The 12,866-nt window shown below is 42.2% G+C and overlaps 1 protein-coding gene across 1 annotated transcript; it reads right to left on the reverse strand.

Moving 5' to 3' along the window:
* Positions 1-9,601: 9,601 nt before the first annotated feature.
* Positions 9,602-10,911, reverse strand: HTR1E (5-hydroxytryptamine receptor 1E). The gene has a single exon (XM_054279726.1). The coding sequence runs from the start codon at positions 10,735-10,737 to the stop codon at positions 9,655-9,657; it is 1,083 nt and encodes a 360-aa protein (XP_054135701.1). The 5' UTR covers positions 10,738-10,911; the 3' UTR covers positions 9,602-9,654.
* Positions 10,912-12,866: the final 1,955 nt, after the last annotated feature.

Raw genomic sequence — 12,866 nt, forward strand, 5'->3', positions numbered from 1 at the left:
ATTCAGTGTGGACGTGTAAGGAGCATATTAGAGGGCTCATCAGCCCTCATCCAAGTTATGCCCTACTTCTGCTGCTGTTTAACATCCTGCTTCTCATGTTTGTTTTGGTTAAAGTTTGGTTTAAGTTTGAGGAAAGCACATTCCAGTCTCTGTGCCACTGCCAAAGTCAAACTGATCCACTGGATTGAAGATAATGATTCACAGTAAAATATTAATCCAACAGTGTAATGGGGGAATGTGTGGAAGAGGGAGAAATTAGAGAGGACCAAGAAAAAGCCACTCATCTAAGGTAATCAGCATCCAGACATTACTGGTTATTATAACTCCAAAATGCAGATTATAGGGCAAGTTTTCAAACAGCCTTCAAAAGTAGCTCCCAGTTTTGCACACCAAGAGACTCATTCAAAGGCAGTTGAGGACAGTACTAGGCCTAACACTGGAAGCATGGAAGTAACTGTAATCTCCAAAGGGAGGGCAGCTGGACCAGAGGACCTCCAAACTTTGTGTGCTGTTAGTCATTACCATTGACTTGGGCTGTCAGTGTCAGACTGTTGTCCAAAATGTGGGCTCATTACCTGATGCATGGCACCAATTTACACACCAAGGTGAGGTATTTCCATTTTTCATTCTAATTTGTGCAAAGCAGGGAGCTAGGTGAGCAAAAGGCTGGCTTACTGGGTATCAAAACTTTACACTATTACGTTTTCATATCATAGGCATCAGCATTTATTGGTTAGAAATTACATATTTTTTTAAAATTAGCACTCAAATCCCTATTTGCTGACTAAATCTCTTGTTTCTCATGCTAATTAGCCTGCCTGTGCAGTTTCCCCCTCCATTTGAGTCTGGGGTCTGTTTTTTGGTCAATGAGTCAGTGATTGCAATTTCCCACAGCCAGAATTACCTTTCCCTCAGTTAATGCTCAGTTATGCTGACTTCACTCCTGGTGGCTTCCAGACAGACAGCCCATTCATCTTGGAATTGTCTTCCCTCTTCCTTAAAACAAAAGATTAGCCAAGCATACAATGTTCACAATGCAGTTGCTTAATCACAACGGTCTCGCTATAGGTACTTTAAAAATATTGCAAAGTTTGATTCAAACCTTGAGGGGTTTGATATTAAGACTTATGTGTCAATGTCAGACTGTGCTGACTCTAGCAGGATCCATAATAATGGCTGCTTTTCAAAAGAGGGAGAGGAGAAGGAACAAATTGAGCGAGAGGGTGTCAATTAGGCAGGAGAGTCAGTGGGAGCTGCTCAGTGCTCTCTGTGCCCCACAAACTTTTACATGCCTGACTCTTGCTGAGTGCCAAGGCTGCCCTTGGTGGTTGCCGCATGGCACATTCAAGGGCAAACAAAACTATCAGTTTTAGGGACCAAAACTGCCTTATTCCATAATTGTGCCCATCCTGAGGGTAGAGAGCAGCTAGGCCACAGGTTTGTGGTTGCTCTGGGGCTGCAGTGGCAGCAGCTTGTTGCTCCCCAGCCTGGGGAAAAAAAAAGGTGCCTTCCATTGCATTTTCTCAGCTGTTTAAGCTGGGCACTGAATGGAGAAGTTGCTGTCACCTCAAGAGGCTCTTAAAGACTAGTAAGGCCTCGGCAGTGGTTGTTTTGGGAACGTTGGTGGCTGTTGTGTGAGGTGTCAGCAATCCTAGCCACAGAGCTTGGGGGTTAATGCTGTCACTGGATGGTGGGTTTTATCAGCCCTTCCCTTGGTTTTGCCCACACAACCTTTCAGTTGTCTCAGTGTCTTTGTGTGCCTTGGCTGTCTTTGCGTGGGAGTGAGGTTTGGTTCCAGTAACACTGTCAGCACTGCCAGCCAGAGCTGCCACTGCAGTGTCTGTAGGAGAGACACACTTTACCTCCAGCCAGGACTCTGGATGTGCAGGGCAGCAATTCTTCCTTTTACAGGAGGGTTGATTCTCCTGCTTGGGACTGTATTGGTCTGTAGACTGTCAGAACTTGTTAGTCTGCTTTAGGGAATGGGGAGGTTTAGAAACTATCCCTTGTGTGTGTGGCTGTTTTACCCCGTGAGTTGGTCTGGTGTTGCCCCAGGGTTGTGTGCCTGCCATATCAAGAAGGGCTTGGCAGTGGAAAGCAGCCCAGCTGGGCGGGGTGAAGGCATCCCTGTAACCTGTGCTCTGTCCTTTCTGCATTAACCAAGAAGGGTTTGGCAGTGGAAAGCAGCCCAGCTGGGCAGGGTGAAGGCATCCCTGTAAAGTGTGCTGTGTCCTTTCTGCATTAACCAGGGTACTGCTGGTCAGGATGCTGCAGCCCAAGCCTCTGCAAGGCTGACACACAAGCACAGCCCCACAGAGGGACGATGCTGAGCCCTGGCTGCTGTGTGCCCTGCTGTAGTGCGCTAGAAGGGTTTGATGGACATGGCAGCTTTTCTTGCTCCAAGCAGGTCTGCTCTGCTGGGAGTCCCTGCTGCAGGTGTGGAGCACATTTGGTGTGCTGGGCCATGCTGCAGGGAGAGGGACAGTGACTGCTTTGGGGCAGTGCCTTGCTGAGAGGTGCCCAGGGTGTGGTGGTTGTGCAGGTGGCTTGTTTGCAGTCTGTCACTGTCCAGATGACTGTCCTGCCCCGTCACACACCTGCTGGTTTGATGGCATTGGGGGTCACAATTCCAGCCAAGTACTTAGTGAACAGCCCAGGAGGAAGTGTGGGTCAGTCCTTCACACTTCTCACTTTTATTTGGTCAGAGGTCCTCTGGGTGAAGGTGGAAGCCACGGTTTGTGTGGGGGAAGACTGGGCTCTGAGGAAGGCAGGGAGCAGTGGTGGCACCACGTCCCCAGCGCACAGTCTAGGCCAGCCATAAAGGCCCAGTCTCAGTCCCCTTCCTGCTGTGGGCTCTGCATGCATGGTAGGAAAGGGTACAGCCTCTTACTGATCCTAATTAAAACCACAGATAACCTGCTCTTCAGCAAGCAGTGAAACTGCTGTACTGAAAAATTAAAAGATTTTGATCTGTGACTTGTGTGTATATGCAAGCAGCAGACCAAGACAACCACACTTAATTTTGCAGTCCTAGATTAACTTCTGTGAATCTAATTGGATTAATTTTTTCTTTCTGCCAGCTTCAACACAACTGTCCAGTCATAATACACAAATGTTTTGAAATCAGAAAAATACGAGAGTATTTTCTTGTTACTCTGAATTTAAAAAGTGATTATTTTAATTTCTCATATGCAGGCTTATCAATAAACAAATGAGGAATTGAACTGAAACATGTATGAACAAAAGGAAAACTCTAGCTGATAGACTTTATTTTAGTGGTCAATTCAATTTAAAACTCTCAAGCTGGAGGTGTTAGCCTCATTTTCTATTTATTGAAGAAATTATCTTGTTGAGGCTTAACCCAGCAGTCTAGCAGCTTGGAGGGCTGTTCCTCCTACAAAGGACTGAGGTAATATTTCTTGTGGTATTACAAAGGTGAAAGTCTTTTTGTGTGGAACTTTTATTCCCTTGGAAATGTCATTTGGAGAGAAACAATATTTTATTGCAAAATCCACTGGAGGGTCACTCTTCATGTTGCAGGTTGTTCAGGCACGCACGTGGGATTTTATGTTTTGTTTCTTGGTGCTCTTTTTAAAAACTAATATCCAGAAGTAATTTCAAATTGTGCACAAAACAATTTACAAATAAATAGGAGTTCTGTCCCCTCTTTTCCCAAAAGTTATGTTTTATTCCTTAATTGACAAAACATGCATCTTTTATAAAGTGTAGTTGCAAGGAGACAGTGCTTTATGCCTCACCTCATAGAAGTGTGTGCTGTCTGCAGTCATGTGGTGTACAAAATGAATATGAGAGATGCAGTACATTAGAAAATTTGAGTACCCCAGTGATAAGGGATCCTGCACCAGATAGAAATGAGGCTCAGAACCCGTCATGCAGGAAATTAACCCACAAAAGCGTCAGAAAACTGCTCTATATGCTAATGTGTTTTAAGTATGCAGTGGAAGCAACTGGAAGACTGTGAAATATGAGGGGCAGTGGGAGGAGTGGAGTGGGCATTTCCAGCACCACTTACTGCATCTGGAAACCATGCTAGCTGTGGCTTTAGTTTTTATTGATAGAAGCACCATGGGTGAGAAGAAGAGAGGGGGAATTATTATAAAGATGTCTTCAAAAATTGTGACAAATGGGAAGAAACCATGGTTTAATACAAGCATCTTTCACTTGGAACAATCTCGATGCACATTAGAAATATGTTTTGTAGTAGAACTGCAGTAAAGCTGAAGTAGAGGCTGTGCAGAACAGTGCCATAGAACAGAGCCTGCGGCCTGATTTCCTAAAACCAAGAGTAGATGTTTAGGTCATATGTATCAGCATAGCACAACGTGGCTTTGCTTCTTGCTACAGGTTACCAGATGCCTCTGTGGTGCTGAGGAAGGCTGCCAAGGAAAAGAAGGAGAAAAAGATAAACATGGGAAAAAGTTAACAAACAGGCTTCACAGGCCAGGAAACAGTGAAATGAGAAGGAAAGAAAAGTGATTAAGAAGATAAAAAATTGAAATGAGTCTCTCTCCCTTAGGTTTTTGAGAAGATGTTAATATAATTTTCTAATCGTGATTTTTTTCCCACAGCTCATTCATAGTTACATCTTCTACTCACAGCAGCAGCATCAAAAATTTATATTTAAGCACTGATTCATAGAAGCATAGAAATTAGCTGAGTAGGAAGGAGTAATTTAATCATATAACATCATCCATAGGTGATCACCTGCATGGGATTAACGAAGAAGTAAAGATCCCCTGGCAGTATAAGAGAGGAAGGGAGCAATATTTGCAAATGTACATGGAGTAAAATTGAGAATGCTGAAGAATAATTTTACAGCTGATGAAGCTGGAATTTATCCAAAGTCAGATAATAAAAAAAAAAAAAAAATTGGCCCCAAGTGAAAAACAGTAATTAGAAAGGGTGACTATATATTGTGCACGACTCTTATGAAATACTACTTGAACAATAAAAGATATCACAAGATTTACTATGCCTACTTAAGCAATAAAGCAATTTGAGATAATTCTTCATAGAAATCATTTGGCTGTGTAAAGGATTAACATAAACCAGCTTGTCTCTTATTGATATTTGCAATAGTTAAAAAATACCCAGGCACAAGGACTATCTCTGCACTTAGGATGGAAGCTTATATTTCCCCTCCACACTCTAATGCTCTTTACTTTTTGATAACTGGAATTCAAAACACAGGAGTGGAAATAGAGTCCTTAAAAAAGATTCCTTTATTCTTTTAATGTCTTGTCTTGGATAAACCAAATTATCTTGGAACAACTTGGAACATCATTGTGGTGAGGAACCCACAACTTTAAAGTACTGTGCATGTGCCAAATCAAAGTGGCTCAGGACATGCAACTCTCAATGTGTTTTTGCTGTCTCTGTGTATGCTGTGCGCTTCAGAGAGACAGCTCACCTCAGAAGAGGATGTGATCTGTATGGGAAAGGTGGGGATAAAAAGACAGGCAATACACACACACACACACACACACACACTGCTTTTCTTTCAGGAGTTTTACCATATCAGAAATGGTTTTGAGAAGGGAGAAAACCCATTAGCTGCAAGGAACAGGAGAGATGTGGAAAGATCATAGAAGTGGTGAGGACAAAGCTTGCAGAGAAGAGAGTTGTGGTTGGCACAGGTGGAAGAGTAGGAGCTGAGTGAAACTGGAGTAACCTGTGCAGGGGCAGGTCCCTAAAAGCAAAGATAATGGTCCACATAAGAACAATACAAGGGTCAATTTTAATGTGGAAGAAAGGGAGCAAAAAGATAGGTTACAGAAGAAAGACAACAAGATTAAAAAATAGGTAAAATAGCATTTTAGGAGTCTGTGTTTTGGAGAGGACAACTTGTTGATTGATGCAGTCTTCAGGGATGTATGAACTCACTCCAAAGCACTGGCTGCTTACAGAGAGTAAAAATCTCCTGGAAATGGCCTGGATACATGTAAGACAGTAAAATCTTGCAGACTTGAACAGCCACAGTCATGGGAATTCTGATAACTGCAGAGAGAGGGGGGGAGAACAGGGGCTTACTCTAGTAGGACCACAATAAATTTAGGGGTTAGACAGAGGCAGAAACCCAAAGACAGGACAGGCAGGAAGTGAGGGTTGTACAGCAAGACACCTTTGCAAGGGCACCATTAGAGAAAATAAGGCTTTGAGGTTGCAGGATGGTTTAGAGAGGTTGATGAAGATGGAGGTAGTCTGTTGGTCTTGAATACATCACTAAGAGCTTGTTGGGAAGACCTTCTATTGCACAACACGGAGTGGGTGGGCCGGATCCAGGATAGGTGTGAATGGGGAATTGCCATGGACAGGTCAAAAAATGTCTCCAAACCCATTGTAAAAGCAGCAAAAACTCAACAGAAAAAGAAAAGAAAAGATGTTGTCAAACAGTGGTGTCAGACTAGCAAAAGTTTTCATTTTCATGAGAAGACTGGTAATTTCTGGTCAAGTTGAGTAGCCAATCCTTTATATTGTTCCTGGCTTTGATTCTGATCATGGGGAAAACATACATCTTCATCAATCTAGTGGCATTTGTTGGAAAACATTCTCTGTGTTTAGCTAATGACTTAATTAGAAAATCAGTAGTCAGCTGGCAGTGAATGGTGAGTCTTTATTTAACAGGAAAGCACGGAAATTAGCCATCCATCTGTTTTTTCCTGTTAATTACCTCTAAATATTAAAATTGAATACAGCCTTCAACCTGATTGGTAGTTGGAGTGGTAATAACAGTGTTCACATACTGAAAGGAATCCTTTAGTAGAAATAAAGATGATGCAGCTCCTGTGTATTACAGCTTTCACCCCTGTTTCTGAAGCACTGCTACCTGCCTATGGCAGCTGCTGTGGAGGTCACAGCCAGCATTTCCAGCCCTTCAGTCACACTTAGGGCTGGAATGAGTGTCAGTCTTGGCAACAGAGTTGACTGTTTTTCCAGGAGAAAACTGACTGCACACAGCATGTCAGAGCAGTGCTGAGCTGTGAGGCTGGTCCCACTTTGAGGTTTGCTGTTTGTAGGGGGCTTGGACTAGCTGGCCTCCAAAGGTCCCATCTGAGCTAAATTATTCTGTGTGCCCTTAGGAGCAGCAGTCAGAGCTGGAACCATCTCTCATTTTGTTGGTTTTCCCCTCTGAAACACCAGCACTGTCACTCCCACCCCTTTCCTTCTCCTAGCAAAGAGCCCTCTGCAGCCCACCCACCCCACAGCTGAGCCAGAGACAGCCCCAAAGAACCTGGCTGGGTGCAGCTTCTGTCTCAGCTGAGCTCCTTGGGGTGGCTCAGACAGTCTGCTGGGGCAGTCTTGCACTTTCACTCTTCCATTTCTGGTCATCACAGCAGCTGGGCACCCTTGTGCACCCAAGGGACACCAAAATCTACTCTCTTCTAGCCATAACTGCTTGTATGTCCTGTTTTCTCTGCCATTTCAGAAATTGTGCTGAATCTTTGTTCTTTAATAATAAATTCTGTTTTTCTTTCTGAAAGCAAAAAAAAAAAAATGCTGCAGCACTTCTTACAAATATCACATTTTTATTTTTATTTCCAGGGTGTTTTTTTGTTTGTTTTTGTTTCGTTTTTTTTTTTTTTTTTCTTTTTTCTTAGTAGCATATCAACCCTGGGGAACTGCTTTGGAAGCTTTGTTGATAGGCAGGGTCAGGACACACTTCCCTGGTTCCAATCAACAATTTCCACCTCCAACAAGTTGCAAAAAGGAAAAACCATTACGGATGTCTGTGCTTCCTCACTGAAAGAAATTTTTAGTGGCTGAGATAATTTTCCTCTCTTTTTAGGTATTAGTGTTTGCTAGTAGGGCATCCAAAGGAGGCAACTGCAAGAGTAGCTTCAGAAGGACAGCTGGTGTTGGACCTCAAACTCAGGCAGGGAGTCCTGGAAGAAGAGTCCCACTGCATGTGGGTAAGCAGCAGGTCACCCTTTTGTCACCTTCAGACTTGGTTTACACTCAGCTTGTGGCACTGCATCTTTCCAGCCAAATGCTTTCTCTCACCAATAAGGATGTCATTTCCCAGTTCCATTTGCAGTTTATTACCCACATATTACTTACACTTCCTTGACTCTTGATAAGAAAAATGATTGTCATCTTGTAAATTTCCAAAACACTTTTCAGAGATGGCTTCCAGTGCTGTTACAACACTTTTGCTACCTCTAGTATTTGTTTTGATGGATTTGGAGCCACCATACTATAGTTTTCACAGTTATTGGATGTCAGGTTGACATATGTGGTGTTGCCTTTGTTGTGTATTGGTGTAATTCAAAAAGAATTTGTCCAGAAAAATAGACAGGGAAGAAAAGGGTGCAAGGTGGTAATAAATATTTAAATCATGCTTAGGAATTTCAAATGGACAATACAAAATTCTCAGCTTTGATTTTGCCTCTTCCCAGACTGATTTCCACAATATTTGAATCAGAAAATTTTAAATTCCATAAACAGAAAAGATAGGATACAAAGGACATTTTGTCTCTCAGGACAAGGGAAGTAGGTCTGTGAAGGACACCCAGAGCAAGAAATCCTACCAGAGCACCTGACCATAGGTTAGGTTGGCAAGATGGCCATTGGAAATTCTGAGATGAGAACAAGGCATTTGTGCAGACTGCTATTTAAAATAAATTCTTTTACTGAATTTTTTTTCCTGATATTCAGAAATAATTACGTTTAACTGATGTTTTTGAATTTCTGTGTATAGCTGGCCTGCTGAGAAGATATCCAGTTGTCTGAGTTGGTAGGGGTAAGAATCCATAGATCCTTGGGGTTGTGCACCACAACATTCAGGTGAAGTGTGGCACAAGTGAAAAATACCACCCCAGAACTGACTGAGGCACAAGGCCTGAAGAAATAGGGTTAGTGGTATTGGAAGTGTGACTGCTCAGATGTGCAGTTAGTTTCACAAGTATGACACTTGCTAGCTGCATCCTCTCAATTGCCAAACAATCTCACAGCTGTCTGCCCAATACCTTGAATGTAAATCTGGAATATTACACAAAGAGAGACACTTTAAAAAATGCCTTTGGGTTATGAAATGGGATCATTTCTAGATGCAATGATCTGAACTTTGCTTTCTGTTTTGGGAGTGTATTTCTGAAAAAAGGAATCGTTTACTCTCCTCAACCCAAGGTGGAAATGGTGGTAATTTTCCTCCTAAATGGATGTTACAGCTTTTTCACAACGCCGTAGTAAAGAGATGCTGTTTAACTGTCATGATCATGAAGTGTTTATTAATTTTTGAATATGTGTTTATGGGGTTTAGTTCATACAGTACATAATTTCGATGTTTGATTCTTAAATGGAAAAAGTATAAAAGTGAATTTTGTTGTTTTCTTCTTGAATCATTGATTACACAAAATGTCTTAGAGACATGAGTACCTAATACTAGTGATATTTTTTGTTGTTGCATTTCTAAAAAATCTTTTCCTTTGTAGAATAAATTTTTTTCAAACCTTTTACTACGAATTTCACTAGAGATTAAAAAATGGCATAATGAATTACAGGCTGAAGAACAGTCAAGAAGATAGGCAAACACAAAAATCCCCTTTATCAAGGGAAACAGTGGCAGAGTCAAATAATTTTTAAGGCCAGGAGTCATGCTAGCATCATCATCTCTCAGTACTTTTAAGTATGTTCTCAACACCTGATGAGCTTTCTAAAGGCCAGCTTGAAATCCTCGTTAAAGCTCGTGTACAGCAAAGGGTTGATGAGCGAGTTGACATACCCAAGCCAGGTCAAGAAGTCTGCTACTTCTGGAGAGACAGTGCAAATGTGGAGGCCCACAAGCAGCTCCTTGATGAAAAAGGGCAACCAGGACAAAATGAAAGCACCTAAAATCAGCCCCAAGATGCGAGCAGCCTTTCGTTCTCGTGTCGTGGAGATCTGCTGCCGGTCTCCAGCCGGGTCCAAGTCATTCTCAAAAGGAGGGATCCTCACGGATGCGTTGATTTTATCAAACTCTGTGGTTGGGTCAGATGTGGAGAAGTCCGAGACGCAGAATGTCTGTGTGAGCTTGCAGCTGGCAAAAGAGTTCTGGCTGTCGGTGCTCCTGTTGCTGAGGTGGCGGCTTGAACCCCGCTTCTGGTAAAGGCTCTTTGCAGCGTGGTAAATTCTGTAGTACAGGATCAGGATCAAAGTCAAGGGGATGTAAAATGCCCCGAATGTGGAATAAATAGTGTAGATGACGTGGTCATGCTGAATGCGGCACTCGCTGGGAATACTGACGCTGTGGTGGTTTCTCCAAAACAGGGGGGGCATTGATATGAAAACGGAGATGGTCCACACGGTGACTATCATCAGCCCGGCCCTTTTTGCCGTTCTCTTCCTGGCGTACTCGATGGCGTCTGTGATGGCCCAGTACCTGTCCAGCGCGATGACGCACAGATGAAGGATTGAGCACGTGCAGCAGGTCATGTCGACGCTGAGCCAGATCTCACAGATGAAGTACCCCAGAGTCCATTTATCCATCATTATGTAAGTGATGCTCAAGGGCATGACGAGAACAGCAACAAGGAGATCTGTCACAGCCAGTGAACATATGAGATAATTTGCCGGCTGGTGGAGCTTCTTGGTTGTGGAGATTGCTGCAATTACAGCAGAATTCAGCAGCATAGTCAAGGTTGTGATTGTGGCCAAGGTCAGGGTAACGAGCATCTTTTCAGTTACTGTCTTTGGCTTTGCAGCCTCACTGGCTTCAGTGGTACAATTTGTGAAATTCATTTTCTCCTCCAGGATGCAAGAAGTTGGTAATGAAGAGTTCCAGGTTCAGAAGTTATCCATTTGAAAGAGATGCTCTATGTGCAATTTTAAAAAACTTTTTTATAATCCCATATTCAACGGAGCAGCAAAAAAGCTTCCAGGTTTCTTCCTGGAAAGAAGAAATTAATTGTTCATTGTTTTCCTAGAAGATAAAAACACATCTGTCAGTCAATCTAGGATAATTCCACCTTTTGGTAAAAAAGTTTTGCATTTCTAATATTGTCATCTCAAATAAAATTTTGGTCTGTTTTCCTTTCTCTTCTCTTGCTTTTTCTCTGCATTCATAATTCATTTTTTTTTTCTTCTCTAAAGGGCAATTTGGGCCAGATTTCCTGCTGATGTGAAATGGCTATTCCTTCTTCATTTTGGAGATTTTACTTTAAGTAGGAGGCTGGACTAAGATACCTCCACAGGTCCCTTTTCACAAACATGACTGTGATCTTTGCGATACTGATACCAGGAGCTAGCCCTTTTCCTGCTTGTTAAAATACACTCCAGTCGATGAAGAGCTGAGGGAATTTGCCTCTTCACTTTAATTGCTGTATGAGCAGCATCAATTACTTTTATATATCACCTTTGGAAAAAAAGCAGCAGAGCAGCCTACCTGAGTAAAGACCTGCCAGCATTTCATACCTTTCTATTCTGCTTTTTCATATCCATGTCTGTATTAATATATTAGGAACGGTACTTAAAAATTATTCAGGTTACTTTTATCATGCAGGTTTTCAGCAATGTTTAAAGCTTTATGGCAAATGCTTGGTTTTTCACAGCACATCAGTGTTGCTAGGAGCTTATATAGTTTTGTCTAATTATTCCTGACATTTCACATATCCCACTGTGAGTGTCTTTAGAGGAGACAGACAAAAAGCTTCTGCCATTGCTTTGAGATTTCCATCTAATTGTGCTCCCTGTCAGGGAGTCCAGTGTGATGCAAGGAACAGCAATTAACAAAAAGTTTAATTTTGTTTCAGAAGTTCACATGTCTTTTCAATACATCCCAAATGCTAACTGAAGCCAGAGTTAACAGTCCATGAGATGCAGCTTGGGATGACCTCTGGGACCTTGCTTACTCATTTGTAATTTATCTTGGCATAAAGGATGTGGAAAACTGAAAGTCAGAATCCTTATCCACTGAAATAAACAGAAAGATTTCTTTCCCTGGCTTCATTTAGCAGAGTAAGGAGGCTTCCAGGTTAGTTGTACAGGCTCCCTTTACAAGCAGGGGAAAAAGATAGCGGCTGCTGGAAATACACTTGTCCCCTCTCAATACAACCCTTAAGGAAGACGCTATGAATCATATCCTGGAAATGCTGATATTTCTCTATTTTCACTACAAGTGGCTTCGCCACAGTTGCATTTAGAATACATGCCTGGTTTTTAGATGGCTAAATCTGAGAGGTAAAACCCATTCTCACTGATGCCAGTGGGAGTTGGATTAGGCTCTGAGTTTGCACATGCAAGCTAATGAGGAATTAAGAAATTGAATGAGGAATTATGCATTTAAAGCTAGCTGACTGCTTAGCTTTGTGTACATAGGCTCTTCTTCAGAAACTGGAGTGCCATTTCAGAATGAGCTGAATGAGGAAAAATTAAAAATAGAGACTTTAGATAGAAACTTCCATTTGTGGATAGGCTCTAGAAAAGCAGATCCGGACTGCTGTAGTCTCTGGGTTAGCAAAATGTGAATTTTAATTCTGCTCAAGGAACAGCAGAACTGCCTTTCCCCCCAAAGCATTCTCCATTCTTCAGAAACTACTTTAAGCAGCTTTAAACTACGAATAGCCTTGGAGGAAATATTAGGCCTGCTTATTGAAAATTGACTAGAGAAGTCAGATGGAAATCCATCCATCAGTATTCAGGTGGCTACCACACATGGAAATGTCAATTTGATTGTTTAGGCCTAAAGCCAAAATATCAGCTCAAACTTCTTCATAAATTGTTCATGGGAGTCTTTTCTGTCAAGCCAGATTCTCGTTTCCTTAGTTTACACCCTCATTATGTCTGATGCTTCAATCAGAGGATGAAACAAAGAGGCTTTCTCTCCCTCTCTGCACACCTGGAGCACAGACCAAACCCAACTGTAATCCACA

The sequence above is a fragment of the Melozone crissalis genome, unplaced genomic scaffold (assembly GCF_028551555.1).
Source record: "Melozone crissalis strain CALT ecotype California unplaced genomic scaffold, PUWL_Pcris_2 ptg000027l_1, whole genome shotgun sequence".
In the NCBI taxonomy this organism is placed as follows: Eukaryota; Metazoa; Chordata; class Aves; order Passeriformes; family Passerellidae; genus Melozone; species Melozone crissalis.